This window comes from Bos javanicus, chromosome 19 (assembly GCF_032452875.1).
Source record: "Bos javanicus breed banteng chromosome 19, ARS-OSU_banteng_1.0, whole genome shotgun sequence".
NCBI classification, from domain to species: domain Eukaryota; kingdom Metazoa; phylum Chordata; class Mammalia; order Artiodactyla; family Bovidae; genus Bos; species Bos javanicus.
Window position 1 is genome coordinate 13,549,511 of NC_083886.1, and position 15,237 is coordinate 13,564,747.

Consider the following 15,237-nt stretch of genomic DNA (forward strand, 5'->3'; position numbering starts at 1 on the left):
GAGAACTATCCACTCTCCCTAGCACTCAAAGACAGAAAAAATTGCTAAAGAATAGGATTTTCCTTCACCACATAGGCATAACAGCCAATAAAGCACAGAACTGGGAAAAGGGAATTCACGTGTATAAACAGCATACTTCCTTTGAGAAGCAATTTTACAATATCTGTCAAATTTTTACATGAATACATTCTTTTACCTAGTAATTATCCTTCTAGGAGTTATCCTAAAAATAATTCCTTGTATACTTTTTAAATGTATATATATATATATATGCTGCTAAGTCACTTCAGTCGTGTCCGACTCTGTGTGACCCCACAGACGGCAGCCCACCAGGCTCCCCCGTCCCTGGGCTTCTCCAGGCAAGAACACTGGAGTGGGTTGCCATTTCCTTCTCCAAGGCATGAAAGTGAAAAGTTAAAGTCAAGTCACTCAGTTGTGTCCGACCCTCAGCAACCCCATGGACTGCAGCCTACCAGGCTCCTCCATCCATGGGATTTTCCAGGCAAGAGTACTGGAGTGGGGTGCCATTGCCTTCTCCGATGTGTGTATATATATATATATATATATATGTACACACACACACACACACACATACACACAAGGATATAACAATGTAACATGTTACAGGGCAAAGGTTTAAAATTAATATAAATGTTCATACAATGAAATAACATAATTTTTGGCAATGCTGAAAGAACTTTTGAAATGGAAAGATGTTCACAATATAAACTGTTCTACATACACACACTTCCAAAAGCAAATACATATAATACATGTAAAGAACTTGAATCAGGTACTGTATATAATACAAGTTAATTTCAAGAATGTATGAATAGCTCAAGGGTGAAAAAAAAACAGGAAATGCATACTGTAAGCTATCAATATACACTCAGTATCTGAGTGAAGAAATTAAAGAAGTAAAGAGGCAACCAGGGTTTATCACTAATAACATAGAATCGCATGAATTTTCACTTTCTACATTTCAGCATTCCTTGATTCTTATAATGAATATTTTAAGTGGTTAGAATTAATTGTATGATCTTTAAATTAAGAAATTTAAAACATATTAAGGCAAATGTGGCCTCTGATCCCACTCCTTGGATATAATCATTATTAGCACAATATCCACAGCTATCTAAAATTTTTAACTTACACATTAAATCACATATATTGCTATATTTTATTTCACAAGTCAGGTACTGATTTACTTAAAACTACTAGAGTCATTGAGAGTAATAAGAATTGACTTGAAATTAATTTCTAAAAAGGATGGATTTGAAAGATAATAAATAACAGCTTTTATTTGACATGAAAATACCAATTGATTGGTCATAGCTTCCTGGAAGACTGCAGGCGTAGGTTCATTAAGAAAGTAATCAATTATTATTAGTGACCATGAAAAAATTGGGAAGCACAAACTGTGCTGATATGAATAAATGCCAATTAAATATAATAATGACCTTCTATGGGGTAAAAGCGGAGAAGGCAATGGCACCCCACTCCAGTACTCTTGCCTGGAAAATCCCATGGACGGAGGAGCCTGGTGGGCTGCAGTCCATGGGGTCGCTACGAGTCGGACACGACTGAGCGACTTCACTTTCACTTTTCACTTTCATGCATTGGAGGAGGAAATGGCAACCCACTCCAGAATTCTTGCCTGGAGAATCCCAGGGACGGGGGAGCCTGGTGGGCTGCCGTCTATGGGGTCGCACAGAGTCGGACACGACTGAAGTGACTTAGCAGCAGCAGCATGGGGTAAAAGAACATCCAAATCTTTCAGTTTCTCACTTTTGTTAGGAGACAGACTGCACAGAAACACCTACAGAAAGGGAACTTGCTTTTCTTCTAGATAATAACTTTCAAAAGATTATATTATGTAGGAACATTAAAATATATATTAACACCTTGTATCAAGTACTCTGTTAGGTACTAAAGATTTGAAAACAGCCTACAAACCTACAAGTAAGAGGCAATGAGCAACTAAAATTTTTAAAAAAACACAGTAAATCCTATGGGAACACATACTACTGACCCTGAATAATGTCCTAACTCAAGAGAAGCTGAATAACGTCCTAACTCAAGAGTTAGGACATGTGTATTCTAGAAGAGGAAGTAGAAAATGAGAGACCTGATAGGAAGAAGAGGGCTCATCCTAGGAAATGGAAGCTCAATAAAACTATCACAAAGGAGTGTTGTTGCGGAGAGGAAGGTGGAGATAGGGAACACTGGTGATGGCCAAAGATAATGCTGGAAAAACACACTGCAAGGGAATCAGTTCACCAAAGACCTAATGATTCTGCTGTGCAACAGTTCTTACTGATTTCGTAATTCTAACCATTTGGAGATTTCTTTGTATTTTCTACATACACATTCAAATTATCTATGAATAAAGATGATTTTACAACTTTCATTCTAATATTTACATCTTTTCTTTTTCATATCTTATTGTAATGGCAAGGACTTGAGTTCAGTGGTAAATAGAAGTTCAATGGTAAATCCATCCCAAATTCCAAAGGAAAATATTTAATATATCATTATTGATTGTAATATTAACAGTAGATCCTTTATAGACTTTCTTTAGCATACTGACGTTTCTTTCTATTCCTAATTTGCTAAACATTTTTTTAATCATAAATAGTTATTAAATTTTGCTAAAGATTTTTTCCATTTCTATTGAAATGATTATTTGTGTTTCTTCTTCATTCTACTAATATGGTGAAATACACTGATTGATTCTCAAATGTTAACCAACCTTGTATACCTGGAATATCTTTTACTTGGTCCTGACATATAATTCTTTCTATGTATCACTGGATTCTGTTTGATAATATTTACATGCAAAACAAATTACATCAAGAAAGAGAAAGGGAAAGAGGGAGAAAGGAGAGAGGAAGAAAAAAGAAAAGAAAGACAAAGGAAGGGAGAGAGAGAGAGGCAGAAGCAAAGGGAGCGAAAGAAGGAGAGGGAAAGAGAGAGCGAGGAATGTGTTGGGTATGAGAAGGTGAAGTTAAAAAAAAAGGGTAACAGAAAAGAATTACTCAAGAAGAGTTAGCAAGCCACATTCAGACAATATCCCAAAGAGAACAGGGATGAAATTATTTTTTAATTAATTACTCTGGGGGTATAACAATCAAACACAAGTACCAGAGAGAACATGGAAAATTTAGGAAAGGAAATCATAGAAAAAGTAGTTTAAGGAACTTTCTCAAAACTATATACTTGCATTTCTACACTGAAGAGGCCCAGAATAATACATGAACCAACAAACAACACTGCAAAATTTCAGAACACTGGGAATAAAGCCAACATTCTACTAGGTCCCAGAGAAATAAACAAGCCATTTACAAAGAAAAAGGTATCAAAATACTTAAGATTCTTCAACCATAACACTAGATTAATACCTTCAAATTTCTGAAGTAGCATTACTTACAAGTATTTCTTATCCAGCCAAATTAACAATCAAGAACTAATTAAGAAAGAATAAAGACATCTTCAGACAAACAAGATCCACCACACATTCTTTTTCCAGAAACTAGTAAAGACTTATTCCACCAAAATGCGTGCAGAAGCAAAATGGGCAAAAGAGAGGAATTAGGTAGTCTATTTTCCATTACAAAATTTATCTGATCAGTTGCATGTATAGCTTTAATGAAAACAAATCTAAAAAATTAAATAATAAAACCAACACATACATTTTGTGTAAGTCAGACACTTAGCTTTGTGAAATTACATCTTAAATATTAAAATTAAAGTGTATTAAAAAGTTATAGTGGATGAGAAATTTTTCTTTTAATTAGACAAAGTAAATTAAACAAACTCAAATCCTAATAGCAATATTAACTTCTAAAGTTTTATACTCTCCCATGAAGTATTTCTGCCCAAAGTAAAAAATTTGAGAAAAGTTGAACATTAATAATTGGCATAAATAGGGGAATTCCCTGGTGGCCCAGCGGTTAGGACTCCATGCTTCCACTGCAGGAGGCCTGGATACTATCCCTGGTCATGAAACTAGATCCCACAAGCCACACAGTGCAACCAAAAAAATTTTTAATAAATAGTAAATAGTTGATATAAAGAGAAGAACTTCATAAATCAAAGGAGAAAAATCTGCCCCTGTGAATTACATACCAAAGAAACAAAGACACAGCAGACTCCTTTAGTAATGAAGTTCTTAATTCCAACCATCCAAAGAGAAAGCTGGCTATTCCAAAAACAATCTTCTTTGTCAAAACTTTCACCAAAACACAAATGCAACAAAAAACAGTGTGTGTGAAGCAGAGACAGCGCTGGTAACTGTATAATGCCACATTCTTCAATAACAAGGGGAAACCTCCACATGACTGCAGGATACTGTTGCCTTATTACCTCTACCTCTACCATTTCCACTAAGCAGATTTCATAATTAAATTAATCTCTAATAATACTTAGGCACACAATAGTTTAAATAAACACCATTCTCACCAATTTAGAGAAGTAACTGTACAAAGTGTTAGGAAGATTTCCAACTTCTGTACAAACTTTAAAAATATAACAGAATTTAAATATTTTAATATTCTTTTATAAGTATGCAAATGGTACTAAAATGATTGTTTTTAATGCACATGCAAAAAACATTACTGAGTGAACACTGGCAAATTAAAGAGAAAAGACAGTCTGTACAAAGCGTAGATCATTAGAGTTGGGAGTTATTTAGGCTTCTGAACAACTGATATAGTTTAACCATATATCTGATTTTTTTAATTAAAAAATGCCTAATATTTACATACGACATTAAGAAGTTTTCATTATTAAAGCAAAAATTCAAGGCCAAAAGTCCAAAGTTGTACTTCTGCCATCGCTATAAATACAGACAAGAGATTCATCTGCAATCCAGATAATGGTGAAAACCAAGCTCCCCAAGGCAGTAAGTAAAACTGAGAAGAGCAAAGACACTGAGAACATCAGAGACTTGGGGCATACCCACAGCAGAAAGCTAAACGAGCAACATAACAAAAGCAGCACAGTCAGCAAGGAAGGGATCTGGGATGAGCGCTGCCATGAAAACCAAGAGAGAAGAGGCCTTCAAGAGCGAGCCAGCAAAGTCAGAGACTAAATGGAGATCAAAGAGGAGGAAGATAAATCAAAACCACAGCAGAAAGTGAATGGCCATATTGAATTGGTTAAGATTACCTATTTCCATCTCAACTGACAGAACTTAAGACTTTATCTTGGAGGGAGGAGGGGAAGGGGTATGGACACTTGGAGGAAAACAGGCTTTAGTTATCATTCTTGCTGTCTGTTGTCCAAGACCAATAAAAGAGAAACCTCTTGCTGAATGATTTGTTTCTTCTTAAGGGCTACACTCACCAAACTGTGGAGCAGGCAAGATTCTAGCCGCTCGAATTGGGCCATGTCGAACAGAAAAAAGCTCCTGTGCTTCCCCACTGATCTGTAGGAGGAGACAGAAAAAATACAGGAAACGAAAACACAGGTCAGAACATTATTATACAAAAACAAGATCTCCTAAATTTTTACCATGATTTTTGGTCTCAAATGTTAATATATACACATACACACACACACTTACGGTGACCATACACATTAAGCATGTTGATATGTTAAATTATCATAAATATTTTTAGAAAATGTTAAGAGCATGCACTTCATATGAATAGGAAAATAAAAGGTCTGTTTCGGAAGCCTATAATTTTTATCTTTAATAAACCACAAGTTTGTTAAAGTTTGTTCAGTTCCTACATGACTGCCTTCCATTTTAGAGCAAAGCAGCTAGGATTTTTATTAGTATTCAGCTTTCTATGTATGAAAACAAATATTCTTAACATTCTGAAAAGCAGAACTTAAATGCTATAGTAACTTTCACAAATGTGCTATGTATGAGAAGAAGCAAAACATGTTGCAAAGAACACTGAGGTGGAGGGTGAATGACCTGGGTGCCAGTTACGGTTCTGCAACCCTAGCTGTTAACCTCCTGGAGTAAATCATTTAACCTCTATAAACCTTTATTACTTATTTTCTTCTCTAAATATATTTTAGTAAATATTGTATGCATTTAGGTGTACAACACGAAGATTTGATATACATATACCTGTGTGTGTATATATATATATATGTATGTATGTCACGTTCTCAGAGTAACCTTCTGTATGTGATAAAAGCAACTGAAATCTAGTTATCTAGTTTTCTTTTCTTTCTTTTATGGCCATGTCGCATGACATGCAGGATCTTAGTTCCCTGACCAGGGATCGAACTCACATCCCCCTGCAGTGGAAGCACAGTCTTAACCACTGGACCACCAAGGAAGGCCAAGAAATCTATTTTTTCAGTATTCAATACAATATAATTAATTACAGTCACCATGCCTAAACATTAGGTCTCCTGACTTACTCAACTTATAAAACTGAACCTTTATACTTTTTGACCAACATTTCCTCTACTTCCTCTAAGCCTATATTCTTTGCATTTGTAAGTTGAGACGATAAAGATGCTAAACAAACTCAAAATGCTTTTAGTTTCAATATTCTATTCATTAAAAATGTATGCATCTTTAAATTTCATTTTTATTATACACTAAGATCAAACATTATATGAATCTGTTCATTTTGAGTCATTATCAGATTTGTTCCTCAAATATAAAGGGTAGTCTATTACTCCAAAAGGAAAAGAGGTATACTGATATATGTGTTGGGTGTGGAAACAATTGCTTTTCAGAATTACTAGTTCAAAAGGACAATCTGCTGCTAATTCAAATACTGCACAGATTAAATCATAATTAGTTAAGAAAGTCTTTCAGAGTACTGTAAGTGGTAATGTAGTTCCCAATAAATTTTCTTAATTGCCAACTGTTTGATGGAATATGTTACATCAGATCAAGAAAATGGCAAATACTGTAAAAACTCATTCTATAAACCCAAAAACTTACAATAGATGTAAAAATGGTAAACATTCCATAAAGTAAACACACCGACAGTATTTCTTTAAAAACAGGCCCGCCAAACAAGGAATTTAAAATATCAACACTTTATATATTACAAAAGGTCTATCAGTCTTCCAATATTGGACAAAAAATCTGTAGCGCTGCCTTTTAGATCAATACTTTTTTTAGATCTTCAGCTTCTCTTCTACCTGAATTGAAGTGCTGCAAACTGTAAATAATTTTGTCTCTTATAAATGTTAAATTATGGTAATGCCCAAAGAGCCATCATATTCATTTATAATATAAAAATAATTAAAATGTATTTATTGGCCACAGTGGCAAATCCCTCTATAGCACTTGGGAAGCAGAAGCTATGAGGAACGCTAGGCTCTTCCACTAACCATGCAACAACAGCACCACCTACCACCAATTAAACACACAAAAGCTACAAACTCAGGATGGCAAACTAAAGAGTTTACCTCTCTACAAAGTCCTCTGTAAACATTAAATTTTTAAATGAACTACGAAGGCCATTAGAGTTACAGCTTTTAAATCTACATTTTATTCTTATAGAACAGAATTTTAAATTTAGAAAAATCCTTAAAGGGTCATTTTGTCCAATCTCCCACCCCATCAAATAATCACACATTCTCTGAAATCTAAAAATTACCATCACCTCTTTGATTTTAGGAACACTTTCATAGAAAGGTATATCACTAACACAGTACAATTACATTACAGGTACATTACTTGCTATCTCCAAAGCTGTCAAGCCACTTACTTTTCGAAAATAAACTGCTGTTGGACAATGGATAAATAATATTCTTCAATATACATACTATTTCTACCAAGAATGAAATGAAAAATAAACTGTAAAACAATACCGTAGATATTGCATTGAAGTTATAATTCAGAGTAATGAAAACCATTTCTCACAAATAAGGATTATTATACCTATAACAAATCATAGTATTCTAACACAAAATCCACTGCTCTGAAATATTATTTCCATATGCCACAAGTCTAGCATTTAGTTTTTGGTTCTATCAAATAAGCTTAAAAAAAAAGTTTAAAAAAAAGTCTAAACATATTTACCTGAGCTGCTATACTAAATTATAATAAAGAATAAAGAATATAACAAACCTGTCTTGCCACATTCACAATATGATAAACGTTTGTTATCACTGGATTTAATGATATTTTCATGATTATTTTCATTAATATTTAATGAAATATAAAAACATTTTGAAATCTGAACATACCATGCTTTTGAGCATAACAGCTTTTAAAACAAACCGAAATGCCTTATTCTATTCTAAGCTTTTACTCTAAATCCCTCTTTAAATGTACAGCAACAGGTTAAGAAAAAACATTAGTATTGATTACAAAATACATCCTCATATTCATCACCCCGTCCTTCTTGCCCCTAAGTTAAGGTCCTAGAATCTTTCATTAAAACATCAGAGAAGGAAGTGGGGAAAGCACTATCACAATTTACAAAATAGTGATAGAAATTTATGAACATGTTAAAATCAAAATTGTTAGAAGCAGAATTCTAAAGTTTCCTGAGTCACAAATGTCAAGCATGACACTTGGAGGAGAACACCCTCCAAATAATATAGGCAAATTCTACACTGGAATACAATTTCAGAACAGAAAAAGTGCTAATCATTTGGATACAGATAAGATGTGCACATTTTAGGGAGGACACAGAGAAAATGGATATGGTCTTACAGGCTCCACTTTGGCTGCCGTTTTCAATTACCTCTAATCATTTTAAACAACATGTTCACTGGCAATATTGCTCTCAAATAAATGAGTGTCAAATTGATTTTTAGGTTTCTTTAAAAAAAAAAAAAACTCGTTGAAAATAGCAAAGAATAAAATCCTCACAGATGAGGATTTTAACTGATCCTGGGAAGAATCACCAGGGGCTCTAAGTTCACTTTTAAACCAACACTAATAATAAATACAAGGGTAGAACTACCAGCAAGGCGTGTACCAAGCAAAGCTCCAACTTGCTGGCAACTGCAGTAACTTGGGGAGAGGAGCAAATAGGGAGGAAACCTCTCCAATAGCTCCTCATGGTCTCTGCCTTTGTTCTTACTGGCATTTTAATTTCTGATGACAGACTTTTGTTGTTTGGAGCATAAACCGGACGTACCAGTTTGGAGGCACAATAAGGAGAACAAAGAATGATTTGTTCACACTGTTGGAAAAAAATCTTTTCCAACCATAGAAAATAGCTTTCGCATGGTGAAAATATGCAAATTACATACCAAACCAAAAAGCGGTGGAGGGGAGGACAAGTTTAGAATCTCACAACTCAATCGAAGGCAAGAGGAAATTATAACAGCCGAAGACAATCACACACACACAGAAAAGGCTGTAAAAGTAGTGGGGGAGCTTTGTAAGTGCTTTCAGAGAATCCTAAAAGCACACGAAGGTCATCTAGTCCTCAGAACCAAACCTGCCTCTGAAATCCTGATGACTTTTCAAAGACATCTGACTACAAAATAGAGAAGTCAATCAAACACAAAGGACAATAATAATGCTTTACAATGACAAAGAATCAGGACAGGAATACATATTTACACCCCCAGCTTCCCTTTGAAGTGAAGTGAAGTGAAGTCGCTGAGTTCTATCCGATTCTTTGTGACCCCATGGACTGTAGCCTACTAGGCTCCTCTGTTCATGGGATTTTCCAGGCAATAATACTGGAGTCGATTGCCATTTCCTTCTCCAGGGGATCTTCCCGATCCAGGGATCGAACCCAGGTCTCCCGCATTGTAGACAGGCACTTTACCGTCTGAGCCACCAGGGAAGTTCGACTTCCCTTTGAGATGCTGCAAATGGAGAACTATGGTCTGCCATTGATTCTCCTTAACAAACTTTATTGAAAGATAACAGACACAGAAGTAATACAGAAATCTTAGGTGTATGTACAGCTTAATGAATTTGCAATGTTAATACACATCTGTTACCAGCACAGACATCAAGAAACAACAGTACGGACACCCAGAAGGTCCCCACACCCATTCCCAGTCACGAACCCAAGGCAACAACAACCATAACTCTCGTGGTCTGGGCGCAGGATGGAAAAGAATTTCCAGATATGAGACAGAATGAGAGGGAAATGAAGTTTATCAGAGTAGGAGACACTGTTAGAACAGCAGGCCAGCTCAAGGGAGAACCGACCCTGAACAGGGGTCCTTAGTCCACTTTTATACCCAAGGTACGAGGAGTGAGATAGGGGTCTTATGGGTCATTTGCTGATTGGATGAAGCACATATACTGGGTGTGGGAAGAGTAAGCCAAATACCTTCTCCCTACCCATTATGGCAGAAAACAAAGAAGAACTAACAGCCTCTTGATGAAAGTGAAAGAGGAAAGTGAAAAAGTTGGCTTAAAACTCAACATTCAGAAAACTAAGATCATGGCATCTGGTCCCATCACTTCATGGGAAATAGACGGGGAAACAGTGGAAATAGTGGAAACAGTGACAGACTTTATTTTGTTGGGCTCCAAAATCACTGCAGATGGTGACTGCAGCCATGAAATTAACAGACGCTTGCTCCTGGGAAGAAAAATTATGACCAACCTAGAGAACATATTAAAAAGCAGAGACATTACTTTGCCAACAAAGGTCCAACTAGTCAAGGCTATGGTTTCTCCAGTAGTCATGTATGGGTGTGAAAGTTGGACCATAAGGAAATCTGAGCACCAAAGAATTGATGCTTTTGAACTGTGGTGTTGGAGAAGATTCTTGAGAGTCCCCTGGACAGCAAGATCAAACCATCCATCCTAAAGGAAATCAGTCCTGAATATCATTGGAAGGACTGATGCTGAAGCTGAAACTCCAATACTTTGGCCACCTGATGTGAAGAACTGACTCATTTGAAAAAAAAAAACCCTGATGCTGGGAAAGATTGAAGGCAGGAGGAGAAGGGGATGACAGAGGATGAGATGGCTGGATGGCATCACTGACTCAGTGGACATGGGTTTGAGTAAACTCTGGGAGTTGGCAATGGAAGGGAGGACTGGTGTGCTGCAGTCCACAGAGTCGCAAGAGTCAGACACAACTGAGCGACTGAACTGAACTGATGGGACAGGAGGGGAGATAGGTTATACTGCTCAGGAAGACCTGAAATCTGTTAGTAGTTACAACATGGGGGAGGGAAAGACAATAAGGGTCTGGTTTTTCCATTCCTACATTCTAAGACCCTCCTTGGTTTTATCTTCTCTTTTCATCCTTGGGTCACTACAACAACCAATATCTTGATTTTTCTAACACGTAAGTTTTACTTGTTCAAGTTTATGTAAATGGAAACACACAGTATGTACTCTTTCGTGAATGGCTTCTTTTACACATCACCTGCCTGTGAAATTCATCTGTATTATTGCATATGATTATTTCTGTTGCTACACAGATTTCCACTGCATAAAACTACTACAGTTTATCCATTCTACCACTGGCTGATGGAAGTCTAAGTTGTTTCTAGTTTGGGGCTCATAAAGTATCTGGAAAAACTGCACAAACTTTCAAAGGGGAAAAAGGTTACTGCGTGTTCTTTCAGTGGATTATCAACAATTGTACAGTAGATCCTTTGGGGCTATTTGATTCTGTAAGAACCTGCACCTTTGTCTTGACTGGGCTATCTGACAATACTTTAAGTTGTAGAAAACTGATAGTAAGGCAATTGATGTTGCCCACAGAAATGCAAATGAACTTTGTCTAGCAGAGATGCAATTGAACTCCACTCATAAAAAAGATCCCAAGCAGTACACTTTTGTCCCAACAGGATATGAGCTAGGTTCACATTTCTGAACAGGTTCATTTCAGCGTTCCTAACTGCTTATACTGTTCTTCAGATTCTCCTTTGAACCAGCGATAACTTGCCTAACACCTCATTAAAAAGTTAAATAAAATCTATGACACGTCCACTGTACAGTTGTATGAGTGTCATGATTTTACCATTTTTAAAATGGTAACATCATAAGGAATACCGCTATGAATATTCTTGCACATGGCATTTATGGAACATGTTTATTTGAGTACATACTACTGAAACTGCTTTTGTACTAGGAATATGGGCACATTTTTGGAGATTTTTAATGAAACAGTAACTGAACAACTTACCAGTATAAGAGAGTTCTCTACCTGTTCCACATCCAACACTTGGTGTCACTCTGGTGGATGTTCAGTGAGATTCTCACTGTGGTTTTAATTTGCACTTTCTTCAAAGAAGGTGCTTGAACACCTTTTCATGTGCTTATTGAAATTCAATATTACTATTTCATGAATGGCCTGATAAAGTCTCTGGCCCAATACAGCTGCTTGATTCTAAAAATTATGGATTTCGCTCTATTACACAGCAGTGAGCGAAAGGCATAAATCAGTCTTCTCTGGCAAAGCAATGCTGCCTCAATCTAAATAAATAAACCCCTTTAGTATAGTGGTCCTCTATCAGGGCACATGACATAAGAGTTCTGTCCTGAAGGACCCTCCATTCCCAGTGTTACGTATGCTAATCAACACAAAATATGAATGAGATTCTTTTTAGCAGCTCTGGAAAAACTAGAGCTTTTGGTCCATGATTGAATTCATATTTTAATTTCAAATCCAGTAATAAGCAAGCTCTCCTCCCCATATAAGGTAAAATGATTGGGTTATAACAAAGTGATAGCCAGTGAAATGGAAAAATGTTGATTTATAAAAATTCACACAAACACTCAAAGCAAATGCAGTCCCTATTAAAGATAGGAAACATAAAAAATTACTGTATCTTCCTCCTGTAACTCAAGCAGTTCAAACACAAAAGATAATGTTTAGTAGTCCTTTTCTTTTTCTTTCTTTGGCAAGTTTCAATCTCTAAAAAACTTAAATAGAGGCATTAATTTACCTATTTTTCAAAATGGCTATAACATATATAGTAGGGCAATTTTAGACTGGAAATATAAATTAAAAGACCAAGGCATCAGACATAAAAGACATGAGAAATACAATTCCTCATGTTTATCTCAAGCACATCCTGACTTCCAGTCAAAAATATCTTTCACACCTGCATTCTCCAAACATTGCCTCTGGTTCCAGCTAGAAAGTCTAAAAGAGTTAAAAGCACCCTGGAAAAGGAAATGGCATCCAACTCCAGTATTCTTGCCTGGAGAATTCCATGGACAGAGGAGGCTGGTGGATTACAGTCCATGGGGTCACAAAGAGTCAGACACGACTGAGCAACTAACACTTGCACTTTGAAAAGCCCCCAGCAGGTAGGACCCCAGAGCCCCCAGTAGGTAGGACCCCGGAGGTTGTATTCTTATTCCGAAACCATGGCCTATGGCAACAAGCCAAGTGAGTACAGCACGAGAGACCATCAGTTACAAATATCACATCAACAACATCAAGGATTCCAACAGTTTATTACAGTAGAAAATAAACTGGATTGTGTTTATAATCTATTTAAGTGGGCTAAATCTGAGTTTGGTTTTAAAATAAGAGTAATAACATATCTATGTAACAAAGTAATGGTACTAAATTTCATAGTTATTAATAAAATGTTTTATTTATCAATAAAATATTGAAGCTGAGATTCCAATACTTTGGCCACCTGATGCAAAGAACTGACTCATTTGAAAAGCCCCTGATGTAGGAAAAGATTAAAGGCAGGAAGAGAAGGGGACAACAGAGGATGAGATGGTTGGATGCCATCACCGACTCAATGGACATGAGTTTGAGTAAACTCTGGGAGTTTGTGATGGACAGGGAGGCCTGGCGTGCTGCAGTCCATGAAGCACTCCAGGTTCCAAAGAGCCAGACACTACTCAACGACTGAACTAACTGAACTAATAAGTTATGTAAAACACATGGTTGGCACACAGAGAGAGTTAAATCAAGAAGATGCTTTTCAGAACTTCCCTGGTGGTCCAGTGGTTAAAAATCCACCTTCCAATGGAGGGGAGGCAGAAGTTTGATCCCTGGTTGAGGAACTAAGATTCCACATGCCAAGGGGCAACTGAACTCTCATGTGACAACTAGACAGCCCACGAGCCACAACTATAGAGCCCACACACTTACCCGCACACCACAACTAAGACCCTACACACCCATACCTAAATATTAAAAAGAAAAAGAAAGATACTGGTTGGATGAATGAACTGACAAATAACTAACTAGGTCTATACTGGCCTCATCGTTCAATCTTAACGGTACTTAGCATAAGTTGCCTTTGCCCCTTGTTTTCAAAACGTTGTTAATATTTAATATCTGGAAATTTGTTATAATATCATATCATGAAACACATTTGCGTACAACTCATTCTTGAACCCACTGGTATAACACTTCCTAAGCTTTCCAGCTCTCAAGAGAAGGACCAATGCCTAAGAGACAAGCAGCACCTCCTCTGGGCAGCACGTTTCATCACTGGTCTTCACATTCCTGCTCAAGATCAAGGGCCACTCCACCTGGCAAACATCCCACACTCATTCCAACCTTTCTGTGTTTATGAAAACCTGCAACAGGTTTTCTTACCAAGAATGATGTAAAAACAGCCCACTTAAATAAACAAATGTAGACATCAATCTTTTCTAATTGTCTCACAGGTAGCAGCCATATAGACACAACTGAAATGAAGTCCTTAATAAGTAAACATTGCTTCATCAGTCTTAGAGTTAAAAGTAATATCAAGAAGAATTTTTTCACTAAGGAGAAAAATGTAACCTATGGACTTAAGTTAATAAAGTGTCAATATTGGTTCACTAATTTAAAAAAAAGTACCTCGGGAATTCCCTGGTGGTTCAGTGATTAGTACTCCACACTTTCACTGCTGTGGGTCCAGGTTCAATCCCTGGTCTGGGAACGAAGATCTTGTAAGCCAGCCACTGCCATCATTAATACAAGATGTTAACAGGGGAAACCAGGGCGGGGAGGCGGTTATGTTTGAGGGATACATGGGAATTCTCTGTACTTTCTCCTCAACTTTTATGTAAACCTAATGCCAACAAAGGTCCATCTAGTCAAGACTATGGTTTTTCCAGTGGTCATGTATGGATGTGAGAGTTGGACTGTGAAGAAAGCTGAGTACCGAAGAATTGATGCTTTTGAACTGTGGTGTTGGAGAAGACTCCTGAGAGTCCCTTGGACTGCAAGGAGACCCAACCAGTCCATTCTGAAGGAGATCAGCCCTGGGATTTCTTTGGAAGGAATGATGCTAAAGCTGAAACTCCAGTACTTTGGCCACCTCATGTGAAGAGCTGACTCATTAGAAAAGACTCTGATGCTGGGAGGGATTGGGGGCAGGAGGAGAAGGGGATGACAGAGGATGAGA

General features: G+C 36.9%; 1 protein-coding gene across 10 annotated transcripts in view; it reads right to left on the reverse strand.

The window, feature by feature from the left end:
* BCAS3 (BCAS3 microtubule associated cell migration factor) overlaps nt 1–15,237 on the reverse strand; it is a 590,167-nt gene that overhangs the window by 527,152 nt on the left and 47,778 nt on the right. For all 10 annotated transcript variants that reach the window (XM_061390224.1, XM_061390222.1, XM_061390227.1 and 7 more), the window contains exon 6: nt 5,347–5,428. In XM_061390224.1, the coding sequence (XP_061246208.1) occupies nt 5,347–5,428 (82 nt within the window). The remainder of the gene's footprint in view (nt 1–5,346; nt 5,429–15,237) is intronic.